General features: G+C 33.7%; 2 protein-coding genes across 2 annotated transcripts; one reads left to right on the forward strand and one right to left on the reverse strand.

The window, feature by feature from the left end:
• The first annotated feature begins 167 nt into the window (after positions 1-167).
• LOC149737660 (uncharacterized) lies at positions 168-13,307 on the forward strand. The gene is made up of 13 exons (XM_089873534.1): positions 168-1,033; positions 1,307-1,407; positions 2,564-2,633; positions 3,255-3,359; positions 3,962-4,054; positions 4,476-4,607; positions 5,203-5,232; positions 5,900-6,055; positions 7,154-7,394; positions 8,410-8,613; positions 9,019-9,235; positions 9,431-11,464; positions 12,196-13,307. The coding sequence occupies exons 1-13, from the start codon at positions 263-265 to the stop codon at positions 12,794-12,796; spliced, it is 4,755 nt and encodes a 1,584-aa protein (XP_089729660.1). The 5' UTR covers positions 168-262; the 3' UTR covers positions 12,797-13,307.
• A 347-nt stretch (positions 13,308-13,654) lies between these two features.
• On the reverse strand, positions 13,655-16,740 carry LOC149737661 (transmembrane emp24 domain-containing protein 10-like). The gene is made up of 5 exons (XM_089873574.1): positions 16,522-16,740; positions 15,659-15,782; positions 15,237-15,304; positions 14,425-14,551; positions 13,655-14,207 (listed from the first exon to the last, which is right to left on the reverse strand). Exons 1-5 carry the CDS (start codon positions 16,693-16,695, stop codon positions 14,086-14,088), a joined length of 615 nt encoding a protein of 204 aa, XP_089729700.1. The 5' UTR covers positions 16,696-16,740; the 3' UTR covers positions 13,655-14,085.
• Between the last annotated feature and the right edge of the window lie 346 nt (positions 16,741-17,086).

Here is a 17,086-nt window from a genome sequence, read left to right on the forward strand (position 1 = left end):
TAATTTTTACCTATATATAGAAAATATTCTAAATTAGATTTTATTTGAACCACATCAATTAACGATTCAGTTTATTTAGAAATATAATTCGATTTGAGTTTGGGGAATTCCCTGCAGAGAAACTAATTTTGTTTACATTTTTTAAATATGGGACGATATCTTTAAACGTAGGCTATGTTTTGTTAAAGGTTTAGATCGTAGTTGTCGAATTCTATAAAAAACTGAAAACCATTCAAGGATTAATGCGAAGTTATTTGGTCAGATGCTCTCCACAGCTCCTACAACAAACCGTGTAAGAACCAGAAGTGAATCTGAGATCTCTGATAAAGTTACAAGTACTGGTTCGACCCAGAATGATTATAATTTTAAACGTGGTTCAAATCCAGAGCAACCTAGTACAGGGTGCAGGGTTTACCTTCACAACGCTGATGTGATTGTAACCAACTGCTTCCCCTCCCCCCCTGCTTCACCCACAACGACATCCGAGACCCCCGACGACTCCTGTGATGTAAGATCGAGAGATAGTGGTCGTCCGATGAGTTTAAGCTCCGTCACTTCAACTCTTTCCTCCCGAACATCAAGAGGAAGCGATTATTTCAGCAGCGCAAGCACAGGTGAGAATGGACAAGTCACCTCGTACCGACACGGGACGTTTGAGCTTCTCCCTGATGTGCGAGAAGTTGTTCCAAGAAAAACATCTCAGACATTCCGGCTCCATGACTCTGTACGAGAGGAGGAGGAAGGTAGTGATGATGAAGCACCGGAGCTGCCTCCAAAGACATTAAAGAAAGAAAATGGAGTGAGCAAGCATTTAACTCTTCCTCGAAATACGCGCTTCAATCCTCCTACTACGAAACCCAACACTGTATCAGTGAGAGACATTAATAAGAAACTGAGGGAAGTGGACCATCTTTCCCCCGTTTCCACAATGGCAATGCTGGCTGACCCTCATCTTACCTACGTGGACCGAATCATCTTAGAACTCATTGAAACTGAGAGAATGTTTGTCCGGGCACTTGAAGATGTCTTGGCGGTAAGATTGAATGTATTTTCATCTCATAAAAACCACTAAAGTTAAACAAAACACTTGTAAACTTTTGGCTTAAAATGTTAAGTATGCAGTTGAGTGTAGCGCACTCTTTTTACTGTTTTATTGCTTAGAAAAATTTAATTAAGTTTTGGATTGTGCAAAATACTAACCACACCATGCTTGATGTTATAGTTTTAATTAAAATTTTATTCAAAGGAAAACAATTTTTTGTTAAATTTTATTGCTTTAAATTAAATTTCTGTTTATTCACATTAGGGTTACATTCTTGCCATAAAGAATACACCTGAACTTCCCATTTCTGCTGCTGACGTTGAGGTTTTGTTTGGAAACATTAAAGATATTTATGTCTTCAACAGGTTTGTATTGCCTTTTTATATTTGTTATGTTTCACCACTTAAAAACCACTCACCTGATTTATCAGATAAATTGCTTAAACATTTTTCCATCCAGAAAAGTGGGTGGTATTTTAACGTTGATCTGAAAAAATAAATAAACGGTTAGGGAGCCATAATTACACGGCGAGTGCTAATAATATCAGAGTTTACCAGCGGGTGCTTACACGAACTTTGTGGTTTGTTGTTTCCATGAAAAAGGCTGCAGGAGGTAAGTAAAGGGAGGTTGTCTGACGCACAACTCATGTCAAAACAAACCGGCACGAGATTCATTCGAATAATGCTAAGTTTAACATTGAGCTAACCTCCCAACATAGAAAATTAAAAAAATTATATTTAAATACAATTTTTTTTATTTGAAACTAAAAAAGCCATATATACCACAGAATTAAAAGTACAACTTATTTAATTTTAAATGAACCCAATATTTTAATGGTAAATTGAGCAAAAGTTCTCTAAAATGTGTGTTATTCATCCCTAATTAAACTTTAATTGATGTGGTACTGCTGTTATTTAAACCGTTTAGTGAGCAGTCTGTAACAGATTTTTCAAATACAGCTTAATACTGTTCTAAATTCAATTAAAAACATTTAATATCACATTAAAATAGGGCCCCTGAAAATTAGTTTAATTTATTATGTTATCCTGGCTTGATCATATTTATTTTGTGTTGGTAAATGGGGCATTCGTGTTGGACCATCGTTTGCTATTGTCTAGACACGTTTGTTAAGTCAACACTTCATAGGAAGGTAGTTTGTTGAATTAGCGATCGCTGCTTGCGTGCATTGACTTATTGATCTCAGATTATCAAACATAACGCACAATGGTTGATATGGTTATTACATTCAATTGTTGGGTTAAAGACCATTTTGTGTATTTTTTGTCTCCGTTCTTTGTAGATTTTATTTATTTTAACCCGCAGCTGTTCACACTGATTTAATAAAATATTTTTTGCAAAAACATTTGATTTTCGACAAAAAATATTATTACAAAGATATAAATGTAACTTTTTCTTTAACCCAAACACTTGATTTTGAACAAAAACTGTATTAAATGGTAAATACATATACAGTTACCTATTGTTGAGTTATGATCAGAAAATAATGCTTCTAATTTGCAGGGGCTTTTTGTCATACATTGAGAACTGTGAAAGGAATCCTGTGAAGATTGCTGCTTGTTTTGTATCTGAGGTAAAAACAACAAAATAAATACATGTACTTATAAATGTGCTTTCTATATACCAAAAAATGATTTAAATTGAATTTGGTTTCACTTAACTGCTTATTAACGTGTTTTAATATTAAATGCAAATTTTAAATGGTAGTGCACACATTAAACAATATGATAAGCACCAATTTATTACACGTTGCAACATTTTGTGTGCTTACTAAGTTTAGAATGTCAAACAAAGGTTATGGGGGTAGTGGTAAACAAAAAGTTAAATATTCCTCATGCCTTATATAGCATATGACTGCAGTCATGCTTGTTTGTTGAGGGTTTAGGAGAAAGTACCAGAAAGCCCCCAAAATTTCGCTCTGTTTAATTAACACATTTAATTCAAAAAATTCAAACGTTTTAATACAGCCTATAACTATGAAAAACACAGAAACCCTTTTTAAAATATTTCAAATTCCAACCCAAAACTCCTAAAGCAAGCAAAAGTATGGCAAATATTTGAGACAACGAATTTCAACCTCACATGACACTTAAATACATTCCATCTGTTACATTTTTAAAGCAGAAACTATTTCTCACATAAACTGCACTGAGTCACCTCACCCCCTAGTTTACCAATAGTATTTAATTACCAGGATGTTTCATTCACCTCGTATACTGAATACTGCACTTCATATCCGGGGTCAGTAGCCATGCTAACAAGATGTATGAAGATTCCAACCCTGGCTGACTTCTTCAAGGTATTTTGGATATTGAATGAAACATACCCGAAATTAAAATTATATGTTTTTTAAATTATATAAATATATGTATATATATATAATGTATATCCAAAAAAACTATTATTCTAAAGAAGAAATCTAAAATATTTATTTTGGGTTATTCAATTTTATACTTGTATATTCAATTAAAAATACATAAATAAATTGAAATATATATTTAACTGGGCTGTATATGGGCTATACAAAAAAAAACAAAACAAATATAGTATTGTGGGGGAACATGGCACACCTTTTTGTTCCATTTTTTCGCTCCCTTGATAGTTAACAATAAAAATTTAAAGAATTATAAACCATATACTCACAACTCCCATAGACCATTGTCATTTGTTTAAAACACGATCAGAAAATTTGGATATTATGTGCTAAAGGTGCCCCATCTCCCCCCACCCTGTTATATATACATTAAAAAGGTAATGAACAAATTTAATATTTGTTATTCTGGGTGATTTAATTTTATAGTTAATTCTGATTTTTATAAAAAATTGACTATAAAACTATAAATACAATTTGTACTAGTTAAACATATCGGACAAATTAAAAACTGTTTTCTGTTTCTACAGAATCAACAGGATTCTCTTCGTCATAGTTTACCATTAGGATCCTATTTATTAAAGCCAGTACAACGAATTCTTAAGTACCATCTTATATTACAAGTAGGTTAAACAAAATAATTGTATTGAATACCAATATACCTATTTGTTTATCAAAAAACATGTTTTTCACCAAAAACTGTATTTAATAATTGGACACCATCATAATCACTAACAGTTTTCATTACCTCATCTGTTATAAATAAAAACTGCCTCATATATTGTGGTTTATGACTTATAATCTGTGAAGAGTAAACAAGGTACCAATATGTAAGTTTTGTTTATTACCCACACTGTGTTACATAACTTGATTGATGCAACTTAAATTGTTACACTGATACTTGTAAGCGATTAGTCTGCGGCAAACGACGTTGAGAGTAAAATTACATGATGTAGATGCCCGTCTCAGTTCATTTAGTGTCACATAAGTTAATGCCAAATTTTAAGTGGATTAAGTTGAAACCAACCGTGTCAACCTTCACAGGAGCTCGTCAAATACTGTAAGAAGGATCTGGAAGGTTATGACATCATAGAGCGTGCGTTAAGCACAATGACGTACATCGCGCATCATATAAATGAAATGAAGCGAAAACATGAAGATGCAGTTCATGTACAGGTGCGGTTAAAGTTTATTTAAAGAAAACTAACAAACTTGGGTAAACATCAAAAGATTCCTTGTTTTCATTCTTCCTTGGCAGCTAATTTCAAAATACAAAGCCTTTGGTCAAATTTGTTTGATTTTTTCATTGAAATGTAAAAACTTACCTAATCCATGTTTCATGCAGTCTTAAATATAAAGGGAAATATTTTGTTTCATTGTTAGATTTGGGTAAAGGAATCCGTGCTCTCGATATGTAATGCTTGAATAACATTGACACATAACACAATCCTACAATGACGTGTTCCAAAATTCCTGCTTGTCGATCCTACTTGACATATTTACTGCCACAAGCCTGTACTGTATTTGCCTTTACTGTAACCTTGCTTATGCCTTGTAGCATTTGTTATGCTTTTGCATTAGAACTTAAAAATCTTTGCCAATTTGGTGTAAAGTATTGCAAAACAAAAACTAACAAAAAAGTTTTACAAATCAAACTAAAAAATATAATTTAGGAAATTTCGTTGCATTGAACGTTCTAGTTCAAAATTTTAAATAAAGTATTCACTTCTGCCCAAATATATAAAATTAATGCAAAATATTTCATTTGCAGGAAATCCAAAGTCTGCTCACAAATTGGAGGGTAAGAGAACATAGAAATATGAAATGTTTTCAACGACTGCTTATATCATAAGTGTGCTTAAGTTTCAAGCATTTCAAGTTTTTCCCTCTTGAATTACATGATTACAGAAACAACCGGTAGCCGCACAGAGCTCTTGAATTGGATTATTCATAACAATCTTACTCTGAACATATGAGTAAACAAAGATAGTCGATTTTATTATCTTTCTTTTTAAAGCAGAGCTACTGGGTTTTTGCTTAACCATTGTAATGTCATGAGTCAGAATTGTTTGAACAATCACAAATAATTTCCTTTTCGGATTTGAATTATTAATTAATGGTTTGACTTTCTATTCTATAATTGTTTAAACAATAGTTATAATTAAACAATAGTTATAAATGAAAAAATATATCCTTCGTTCGTTGTCTGTTGGTTGTTTAATAATTCAATATTTTTCATTTTAGTTTATTATTTTTCATTTAGTTTTATTTAGTTAAAAACATATTTTTCTTTTAAATGTTATGTTGTGGGATACATAGTTTAAATTTCAAGATAAAATTTTACCACATCAGTCTTCAGTTCGTGTCGAACTTTGCGTGGGTCTTATTTAAACCACCAGCAGAGTTACCACAATAATTTGTTGACTGATGCCACACGCGTGCAAACCTTCACCAATATTTCTTCGAAGGGAGATGATCTTACGACCTACGGAGAGTTAGCTATGGAGGGCCAACTGAAATTGCAAGGTGCAAAGAATGAGAGGTTGACTTTTCTCTTTGACAAGATGATCCTCATCACAAAGAGGAGAGAGGACGGTTTCCTTGTCTGCAAAGTTCATATCATGGTAAGAATGTTTTCATATGTTTATATCACGGTATTTATCACTGTGATTATATCATAATACAAACACTTTAGTTGCGAATCTTTCTGAAGTTTGACAGTTTTGTTAATAGTTATAGTAGATTGGATTAATTTTCAACTTTCCTAAATGTAACAAACACATTAACCACATAACTGTATGAATGTGTTGTAAAATATTAATTAATTTATATTTGCGATTGGTGGAAATAGCATGACACGTTGTATGAACACTCATGTGCTATGATTTGATAAAAAGGAAATCAATATGAATAATTATTCTTGACGTAAACATTAACAATAAAAATTAAAATTTCCGCAGCTATTGTGTATTAAATGATAGGGTATAATGAGAACTAATTCAAAAGAAAGTAGCTCAATCAATTAAACAGTTATACCGCACTTAACAATAATAAGGGGCCACCCTTTCAGTTACAATACAAAGACTTCAAACCCTTGAACTAACTTAATGTACAATAGTATACAATAAATGTGTAGTCAAATATAAAACCACTTATTCTTTTGTCTTGATTTGATTTAAACTACTTGAGTCAAGTGTTTAAATTCACTTTAAACAACTACTTGCTCCAAATTAAACTACTTTTAATTCTGGTTGAGTGATAAAGATTTATTTTATCTAAATTTTATCTAACCCTTTAAAATGACCAACAGGTAAAACAAAGAACATAAAAGGGAATTTAAATGTTTCTGTTTCTGTTTCATTGCTTATAGTTTATGTTACAGAAGCATAGGAGCATATAATTATTTTAGTATATTTTTTTTCAATTTTCTATTGAAAGCTACATTTTAATCAGAAACGAGTTACTTCCTATTAGGGATCTTGTGCTATGAAATACGTAACCGACAAAAATCAAGTCCAACAAATTGTACAACATAAGAAATATATTTCGCCTAAAAGGGACTGTCAGTCCCTTATTTAAATAAAACCCATTAATTTAAACCTCTCTCAGTGTCATAGAAGCACCTGAGCATATTAATCATTTAGTGTGTTTCTTATTTCTTTTGTGGGCTACATTTTATTTAGAAACAGTTTCTTTATATTAAACCTCTCGTTATCTTACAGTGTTCTGACTTAATGTTGTTGGAAAGCATTCAAAACAATCCTCTAAGATTCCTCATTCTCCCATTTGATAACTACTCCCCCCATAACCATGGGCAGCAACGGAAGTTGCAATACACCCTTACTGCTCGCTCGGCTGATGAAAAGAAGTTGTGGACCCATAATATAAAGCGACTTATTATAAAGAACCATCACGCAGCAATTCCAATACATGCACAAAGATCTATACTGAGTTTATCACCAGGTAAAGGCATTTATCTTAAAACAGCAATTGAATATTATCATTATTTGTATTAGGTTCTATCCGAAATGTATTTGCATTAAACAAAACTGTGTTGAAACGCTTAGTTTTAACAATATTATAAGAAATAAATTTGGTAAAATATATAAAAATTCTGCCGAAAAAAGATACAGGAAAAAATCTTGCTTTAAAAATGGGCTGCAAAAATGTGTTTTTGTCCTAGCAGCACTATTTTTATGTTTTCTACAATTTTCAAAGCTAAAAATAGAACATTCTTGGTATATGACTTATTTGTTCATTTGTCAACTGATCTAATTCAGTTGTCAAGTGAAGAAAACAGACAAGTACTTTCAACATGGGGTTTAAACCTGTCAGTCAAAGCTAGTAAATCTTAACCTGTGTTTTGCAAACTGAAGTAAACTGTTTACAAACTTTACCAAGACAGTAAGCCATTGGAATTTTCATAAACCACCAACACAATTGAAATGCCTGGGTGCTATTATGCTGTGGCTTACTTATACTGGCTGTTTATACAAATATTATGAATGCCATATTCAAATAAGCTTACATAACAATGGGTAAAGAATATAACTTGGCAGGTGCTTATGGTTCGCCTGTTTGCTTAAAATATTTGGCAAAGCTTTTTAAATATTTCCCAGAAAACTGGAAGTACATTTAATATTCAGGAATTTTTTAATGGATGTAAAGAATGCAAGGATAGTTCTACATTTTAACAATCTAATGTCATTTGACTGCTTTTTCCAATACAATATAGGGTCCAATACCATGGCATAGTAGTTTGGTGATATTGTTTGGCGTATACGTCCTTAGTCAAGACACTTAGCACATATTGCTTCAACCTAGTGGTCATTATATGGTTGTTAGCACCCTGGGAGTTGAGGTAATGAACTAACTGTGAGGCCCCTTGGCATGCCATCATTAAGGACCATGTAGAGTACAAAATACTTTAATTAAATATAAATATAATACAAAACGGTTAATTATTAAATACTCACAGGTGAAGATGGGGTTCAAACAAATGAATGGCAACCCACTAAAAATTCTCGCTTCAGTAACATTTCTATGGATGAAAACAAAACAAAAGCAACATTGTCAAGATTCGGAAGTACTATCTCATCTTCTGGTCTCGGAATAGGGGTTTTCCCTCCTAAAACAAGGAGAAGATCAGACTCATCTTCAAAGAAATCGCTTCATCTGAAAGGTGAGGTTTAATTTCTATTTTGAAGTTTATTTTCTTATAATGAATGACACTTTCCTATCCTCGTGGGCACAGGCAGCTGTTAAAACATCTGGTTTTCTACTTCATCCACCTCGTGCCCGCATACAAGTTACCACAGTAACTTTGTGGTTATTTTGGTGACCTTTAATTACAATGCGAGCGCTTTAACCACTGAGCTGAGTCAGACACTGAGTGTGGGACTCATTTTTTTCAAAAATAACTTGATGTTTATAAAAATACCATTAAGTTATTTTTTTTTTAAATAACTTAATGTTTTTAAAATTAACTTAAAATAGATTTTTCTAAGAACGTTAACTTTTACAAGATGACATACAAAAGGACCTTAAATTCCAATTAATTTATTAATTTTTATATTTTTATCTTCAGCATTAAAACGTCGCGATGAAGTCACAATGAGCGATGATTTCAGTTCCGATTCAGTTCCCAACACCCCGTCAGGTTCTAACAAACCCCGCTTTTCGTTCCCTGTCCCACGTCTTGGTGGGTCCAAACATGACTCACCCCCTGTGCCCCCAAAACCCAAACCTGCACTGACAAAAAAAGCTGAACCGACCCCAAAATATAAAGACTCAGTTATATATAGGTAAGCTCCTGAAGTAACTTAATACTCGACAGTTTGTTTGTTTCAAAATAAAGCTCATTCAAGCGCAACTTGTAACAATAAGCTCACCAAGCTTTTTCCCTTTCACCAAATTCTATGGCGGCAATTTGCTGCTTGACTTATTGTGCCTAGCTATAATATGTATTGGTTTATTTAGCTTACTTTGTTCCATTATAGGAGACACAAGCGTCGAACGAGTCAACCAATTACATTTGTTGAGAAGAGATTAAGCATCAAAATAGATGAAGCAGCAGAAGGGAAGACGGAGCTTGATCCGGATGACTTGGATGAGTTCCTCAACTTCAGTGTGGAGAATAGTAGAGAGAGTGTGAGTTGGGACATCCAGATTGTGGAGGCAGTTTTTGAGAGGTTTAAGAATCAGGAACCTCCAGTAGCTGATGTTGATCCCCCTCCCCCTATCTCAAGCACTGCTGTACCACTGAGTGTCCATAAGACACAGAATAAAGTCCTCACATCATCTGAGAGTTCAGAAAATGAGGACTTCTCATCTTCATGGACAGAGAAGATGAGAAGAAGAGCTACCACTCGCCCGATGCGGTCTAATTTGAATCGAACCGAGACTCAACCAGCGATGCAGGTGATGCATAAGAGCGATACGGAGACAAGTTTTAAACAAGAGCAGCAGGATGAGGAGATAAAGATGCGGAGGATAAGTGATGGTGCATGTGATAATTTCAGCGTTGATGCAAATCATTTGATTCATCGGAAAGCATCGAATGCTGAAGCGAGTGAAATGTTGTTTAGTGATGATAAACCAAACCCAAGCGTGGAGGAGTCACATGACTGCACGCAACAGCGGTCACAGGCAGGAGATAGTTTATACAGAAGCAATAGTGCGAACCAAAACCGGAGAAAGTATTTTGAACGCTTGAAGGAGATTAGAGATCGTAGGATATCAAAACGAATACTTGGTGTTGACGGGCTTGCTATCCCTCAGGGAAGAGTGAAAAATATGATAACTCAACATAGAGTTAGCATAAACGATCAAAGTTTAGGAGCCAGATCTCCAATAACTCCATCACCGAGTATTTCATATAAAAGCAGTTTGTCACCCACCTCTCCAAACACACCAGGATTTTCTGTAAAATCTCCACAGAAAAACAACATTTCAGAAAATCCATTTTTCACTAAGTGGAGAGAAACCAACGAAACTGTACCGGAAAAGCAAAAATCTCCACAATCTCCGCCACTAGTTACTTCATTCCATCCTCCTGAGCAAAAAGTTCGTTTCCGAAGATCAACGATTCGAAGTTTGGATCTTGACTCCATGCGAAACAGTCGGTTTTCCTCTCTCACCACAGCAAGCCTTCCACTCGACTTCACCACCAGCAGCAGCAGTGGAGATGATATTTTTGAAGAGAAATCTGAAGTGAAGCTGATCAAAACAATGCCTACTCTTCTGTGGAGGTCCTACTCTCAAGATCATGGATCCTGTACAAGAAGAAGTCGGAATTTGCTCCTTGATGATTCAGAAGCATTTGGCGCTTCCAACTCAAAAACTGATCCATCTTATGCATCTAATCGTAGGTTATCTAGTCCACTGGATTCCAAAGCGTTTTTGTCCCAAAAAGTTGGCCATATTCCTGAAAACAAGAACATCATGACTGACAAGCTTTCAGAGCAAGTTGATCATGTTTGGAAGGATCTGGAAACAGAGCATCCTGTTCATACTGACACCAGCACACAGGACGAGAGCTCTATTTTATCTGGCAAAGAATCTTCCAAGTCAGAAACCTCCCAACAAAGAAACAAAAAAGAAAACAAAGAAAAAATTGTAAAACGTTCTATTTCTGAAGAGATAAACTCTAAACTAAAAGACACTGTCATTGATGAAACTGAAACTGACAAAGCAGCAATGGAAAGCCCAGTCTTAAATGACATTTCAGCTAAAAATAAGGAATTTCAAGCTAATACACTATCTATGGATAAAGTGACAAGCAAAGAAGATACTGCAAACACAAAAGTAACAACCCCCATCCCTGTGGATGCAAAAACAACAACCCCTATCTTAAACGCGCCAAAAACTCGAGGTCGCCATCGTGCGAGGGGAAATCGGCAATCATCAGTGGAATCAACAACGCCAAACATTGTAGCAAAACTTACTTCACAATTTAATCATTTGGCAAGCCCAACAAAACAACAACAAAGAAGTAAATCTGTCGGAGCAGGAAAACATCTAAACAAATTTAGGTAAGCTTTTGATTTTAAATAAATGTATGTAACTTGCTTTATTCTCGCTTGGTTGGAAATGACAGTCGGTATAACACAGATGTTCTGTTTCATACACCTCATGTCAGCTTATGAGTTATATATGTCCGGCGCCGTGGCAGTATATATATGTCCGGCGCCGTGGCGTAGTGGTTAGCGCGCTTGCCTGTAACCATTAGGAAATGGGTTCAAGGCTCGTCGGTGCTACCATTGTGGGCGTATGTGTCCTTGGGCAAGACACTTAACGACAATTGCTTCAACCCAGTGGTCACTAATGGGTTGTCTATATTATCAGCCATACATAAGAAAATGAAAAAATCCCCCAAAAAAAAATAATCACCCACCCACAAAGTAACATACATGGTAACTCGTAAGCTGGCACGAGGTGTTAAACCCGTGTGATAACGACTGTCGTTTTCCGGCCACGCGAGGATAAAGTAAGTTACATTCATTCATTCATTCATTCATGTAACTTTTTGGGTAAATTTTTTTTCTGTATGTCAATTTGGACAACCCATTAGTGACCGCTGGGTTTAAGCAATTGCCATTAAGTGTCTTGACCAAGAACACATATGCCCACAATGGTAGCGGAAAAAAAGTGTTTTGTCAAAATTTATTGCATTAAGTTGCTAACGGTTTATTATACCAATATACTTTTAATTTATTGCAAAAAAATACATTTTTATTAAGATAATCATTCAACATTTTTATAGGTATACTGGTTTCAAACCAACCACAGAGCTAAAAAACAAGTTCGAACAAAACACTACAACACAGAATTTGACCAAATCTACCACGACCACAACAACCATGACATCTCATCAACCTATCCATCATTCCAGCCCTGCTAAAACATCCCATAATCATATACCAGCCAATAAAGAAAGATATTCCGAAGTCCCACCTTCCAAGCTTGATTCTCAGACAGACTCATGCGATCTCCCTTGTACTGAAAATAAAACTGTGAAGATTGTCAGTGAGACCAAAACTAAAATATCTCCAGAAAAAATTGACACTGAAACTGTAGCTGAAAAAGAAATGACGGATTCTTCAACAGTAACCAATACGACCATATCACATGCTGTTGCTACTTCAATAACTTTGACAACTCCAACAACAACGAGCACAACATCACGAACCACCCTTCGCTTATCAAACACCTCGAAAATTCGTTCCACACCAACCGAATATTACTCACATCGTTATACATCCAAATACTCACCCCAAAAACAAGCTTCAAAAAACACTCCAGAAGAATCAGATTCTGTTGATTTTATTTCTATGTTTTGCCGAAAAATAGAAACGACTGAGTAAATGTTTCGTTTACCAAGTTTTTAATTATGTTCCATTTACTGTAGATACCTAACCTTACTTTTCTTATTCTACCCTCAAGTTAAGCAGCTTTCACCTTTCAAAGGCATTGCTACTTTTACTATGTTCAACCGCATAGACAATTGTAACGAACGTTGTTCTTAAATGAAAGAACATAATCTAGACTTATTCACTGCAATATTATGTGTTACTGTACACAAGTTATGCTTGCAAGTTTATTACTGCTAACTTATTTGGTTTCAATCTTTAGAAAGTTTCATGCCTTATTATTTGTTTCTGCAATGGTAATGTTCTCTCTTATCCTCCCATATTAGCAATAATTCCTCTACTTTCATTTTATCATGGTTGGTTCACTCAATTTCTTCTGATGCCATTCTGTGCATAATCAGTATTATGGTTATTCACCACACTAGAATGTCGTGCTTATGGACAGTTACCTGTTTTTCCATACTGTCTAACAGAAATAATAAACTTGCAATCTGCATGTTATCAAGTATGATGTTTATGTAATAGTTTGTCCAAAAGACAGCAGAAAATATTTACCAACTCCCCAAGTAAGGTAGAAACTTGATATCAATAGCGGTTTACTCACTCTTACAAATCAGCAACTTTCCTCAGCACTGGTAAGACAAAAAATACATATAAAACTCCTCAAATAACTAAATAGGCCTACCTAGAATAAAAAATATATCTGAATATCCAATCTGCACCCCTAAAATATTATCTGGCCAAAGACAACATAAAAGATTACTTTTCTCTGCAACACCAACAAAGAAAAAGTTTAAAATTTCATAACACTTTCAACGTGAAAAGTATGATTGGTAAAAACCTTTAAACAAATTGTTCTTTTTTCTTGTTATTATTTCCTATACCACGTAAAACACAAATCTACAAAAATATTTAAAGTTCAGTGAACAAAATTACTGCACAACTAAATTCCCGTTTGCCAAAATTAAACAACATAAATATACAGGAAAAAAATAAATGAAAATTCCGGTATTTGCTTTGTACGGCAGAACTATTTTGAGATATTTTCAAAAAATTTTAGTGTTTTTTTGCAATTTAAAAGGTGGTGTTTTTTTGCAATTTAAAAAGTGGTATTTTTGCAATTTAAAAAAAACTGTAGGAGCAGTGTTGTTTACAGTGCTGCAAAATAAATATTTTTCCAGCGAAAATGCATTAATCGTATACCTAACCACCGTTAAAGCTTTGGTGTACGTGCAACACCAGATTCCCGTGCACAATAACGGTTAAAATTGGAAGAAATTGATTTATTCAATGAGCTTCTTTGACTTGAAGAACTTTCTGAGGTAAAGGACTTGCCAAGTGGCCAATCCAATCAAGCAAAGCATTGAAAACATGCTGAAGTAAAGAACTCGGGAGTTCGTTGATTCTGTAGGTGAGAAATGTAGCTTAATGTAAATTTTTCAACGAGGCTGGCATTATGAATTTATTAAACTATGCCAACTCAGTGAACTCACACACCAACTAATAATGAGAACACCCATAGTTTCCCAGTGAATAAAAAAAACATTTTTGTAAAATTTATAGAAATAAATTTACATTCCTGATATTTATTTGAAAGTAAGACAAGTATAAATTAAAGTTACCGTTTGTATTTCTCATCTCTTCTTCACGTTTCTTCATGTAAGCGAACGCTTGCACGATTGATTCCGATAAATCTTCCAACCTTCGTAATTCAACTTCAAGTGGCTTCAGTTTCTCAGTTTTAGCAAGCTATAAGTTGTACATCAAAATGTAAAATGCAAACAAATAATCCCACACAAAATAACATACATGATAAACTCGTAAGCGGTACATGAATACCAGTGTTATAAAGACTGTTGTTTTTTCAGCCATGCAAGGATAAAGCAAGAAACATTTATTCAATTATTTAATTGGTGCTTAAATTTTACACTTTTTACACACTAAATTTTACACCTCAGGTTCAAATAACTAAACACTAACAGTATCTAGGTTATGGTAAGATACCCTTAAAGAAAAACATGATTATAATAATGAACGTATTAGACTGTAAGCATGACTTCATCTAACCAAATTATTCAATTAACAACTTAATAGATATTTTACAAAAGAAACTGCAAAAATGATAAAATCTAAATTTACAGTAAAGAGTTTTTTAACAAAATGATAAAATGTATTTGTGGCCACTGCAAGAAAACAGAACCAGGATTCAAAAACATTTAATAATATTCATAGGAAAATTGACTTCAATAAAACTTTTCTTATAACTCTATCTATAATTGTCTACTATTGTTAAATACTTAATTATCTTATAATATTATTTTTTTTCATAGAAAAAAACTTTAGCCTTTCCACAAGATTAGATAATATCTTGCTTGTGGATTAGGAGTTAAGTATTACTTCCTTCCTAATCAGATGCATCTGTTCCTTGTCTTACCTCATCATAATTCTTTGCTTCAACTCCACGTTTTAGCAGCAATTTAACTTCTTGTGGTGGCATTTTACCTGCAGGAAATAATTGTTGGTTATATAATTATTCATACTATTATATCAAAATACTTATGGTAAAGTGCTTGTGGCACAAACAAACTTCTACTAAGTACAACCTACTTGGCGGTAGAAAATCCAAAATTACTAAATAGGGTAACATAAACTTTATTTACAAATTTGCAAATGGCTGCCCCTTTAGTTTCCATGAAGTACGTCACAAAATGTACTTGCTTTTTATGTCATTATTGCCTGTTTAGTAGCCTCAGCAACTTAGCAATAAAAGTTTTAAACAATGAGATAATACACTGAAAAATAAGATAAACCCAAAGTCATCACACACAAAACTAAAATAAATCTGTGTTAATTAACCTTTGAAATCAGCTTTGCTGGTGAAGCAAATTTGGAACATGTCATAATCATCTGTGGTGAACGCAAATTTACCCTGAGTTGCTTCATCTTTCTGGTACAATATGTGACCGTTTGTATCTGTTACCTGTGAAATATAAGAAGTGATTAATGATTATTGTTTGTTCTTTTTGATTTATATTTGAAAAAAATGAAATGATTGTTTTTCACGCATGTTCGTAGTGATAGGCTGGAGTCATAAAAGTTTATGTTCATCAAACACTCAGGCAAAGTTAGGCCTAACAAGTAAACTTTAAAGCTATGTTGTTATCAAATGGAAAAGCACACAGAAATGCATTCAATTTTTAAAAGTTTTACAATTCTTGCTATAAATTATTAAATCAGAAACATTGGCCACTGGATAATTGGCGGATGCTATGATTCATTACGTGCCAACGAATTTATCACAACGAACAGAAATATAAATAAAGGGAATTTAAAAAAGATGCGTTGTGTTTTCTTTTATTTGCACAATTTTTTTTTTGTTTTTTCATCCAATACTGTACAATCGAATACGGGCTTGGTGTTTTTACATTAGTTAGCGAAACATTATTTTGGGTTTGGTTTCGTACATTTTTATACATTAATAGACCTATAATAAAGCTTTCTGTGAGGAAAGTGAATAGGTTTAATTTTGTCAGGATCCAGCGCTATAAAATATGTAACAGACAAAAATTAAGTCCAACCAACAGTATAATATAAGGGATATATTTCGCGTCAGTCTCTTATTTAAATAGAAATAACTTAAGTTTGTAAATTTAAGACATTTAATGAACCACATAAATGTGCTACTTCGAAGTTCTAAGATAAAGATGCAACGTATTTACCTTCAAACTAACTTTAACCGATGGTTGAGTGCTGACGTCATAGTCACCAGTGACCAAAACATCTTTGTGTATTTCTTCTCGTAAACATTTCTCGGTGTCCATTGGCAATTCAAAATAAATTGAATAAGCCCCCTTTATGAGAAGCAAGGTGCCAAACAGTATGTACAAATTCATAGTGACTATTGGGTACTGCTAAATTATAAATAATAAATCGTTTAGAAGTATACACAAGTATTAAATACATGAACATATAAAAATAAGTTTATTTACGTTTAATTCAAATTTTACAACCTGGAGAAAAACGATTTATCACAAAAAAGATAAAAAGTTACATATATTTGATAATTTAAATACTTAAACAGTTTTTACAACTATGTCAACGTCTAAATAGTACAAAACGTTAACTGACATTTAGCAAACTGACCAGAAAATTTCATAGTAACGTGGCGCATAAGATTTCAACAGCCAATCAGATTTTAGTATCTGCAGTGATGCACGTTTAATTTATCGCAGTGTTTCCGTTGTAGTTAAAACGTGACGTCTGACGATTCCAATCTAAACTGTA

The sequence above is a fragment of the Ciona robusta genome, chromosome 3, assembly GCF_009617815.1.
Source record: "Ciona robusta chromosome 3, ASM961781v2".
Classification (NCBI taxonomy): Eukaryota; Metazoa; Chordata; class Ascidiacea; order Phlebobranchia; family Cionidae; genus Ciona; species Ciona robusta.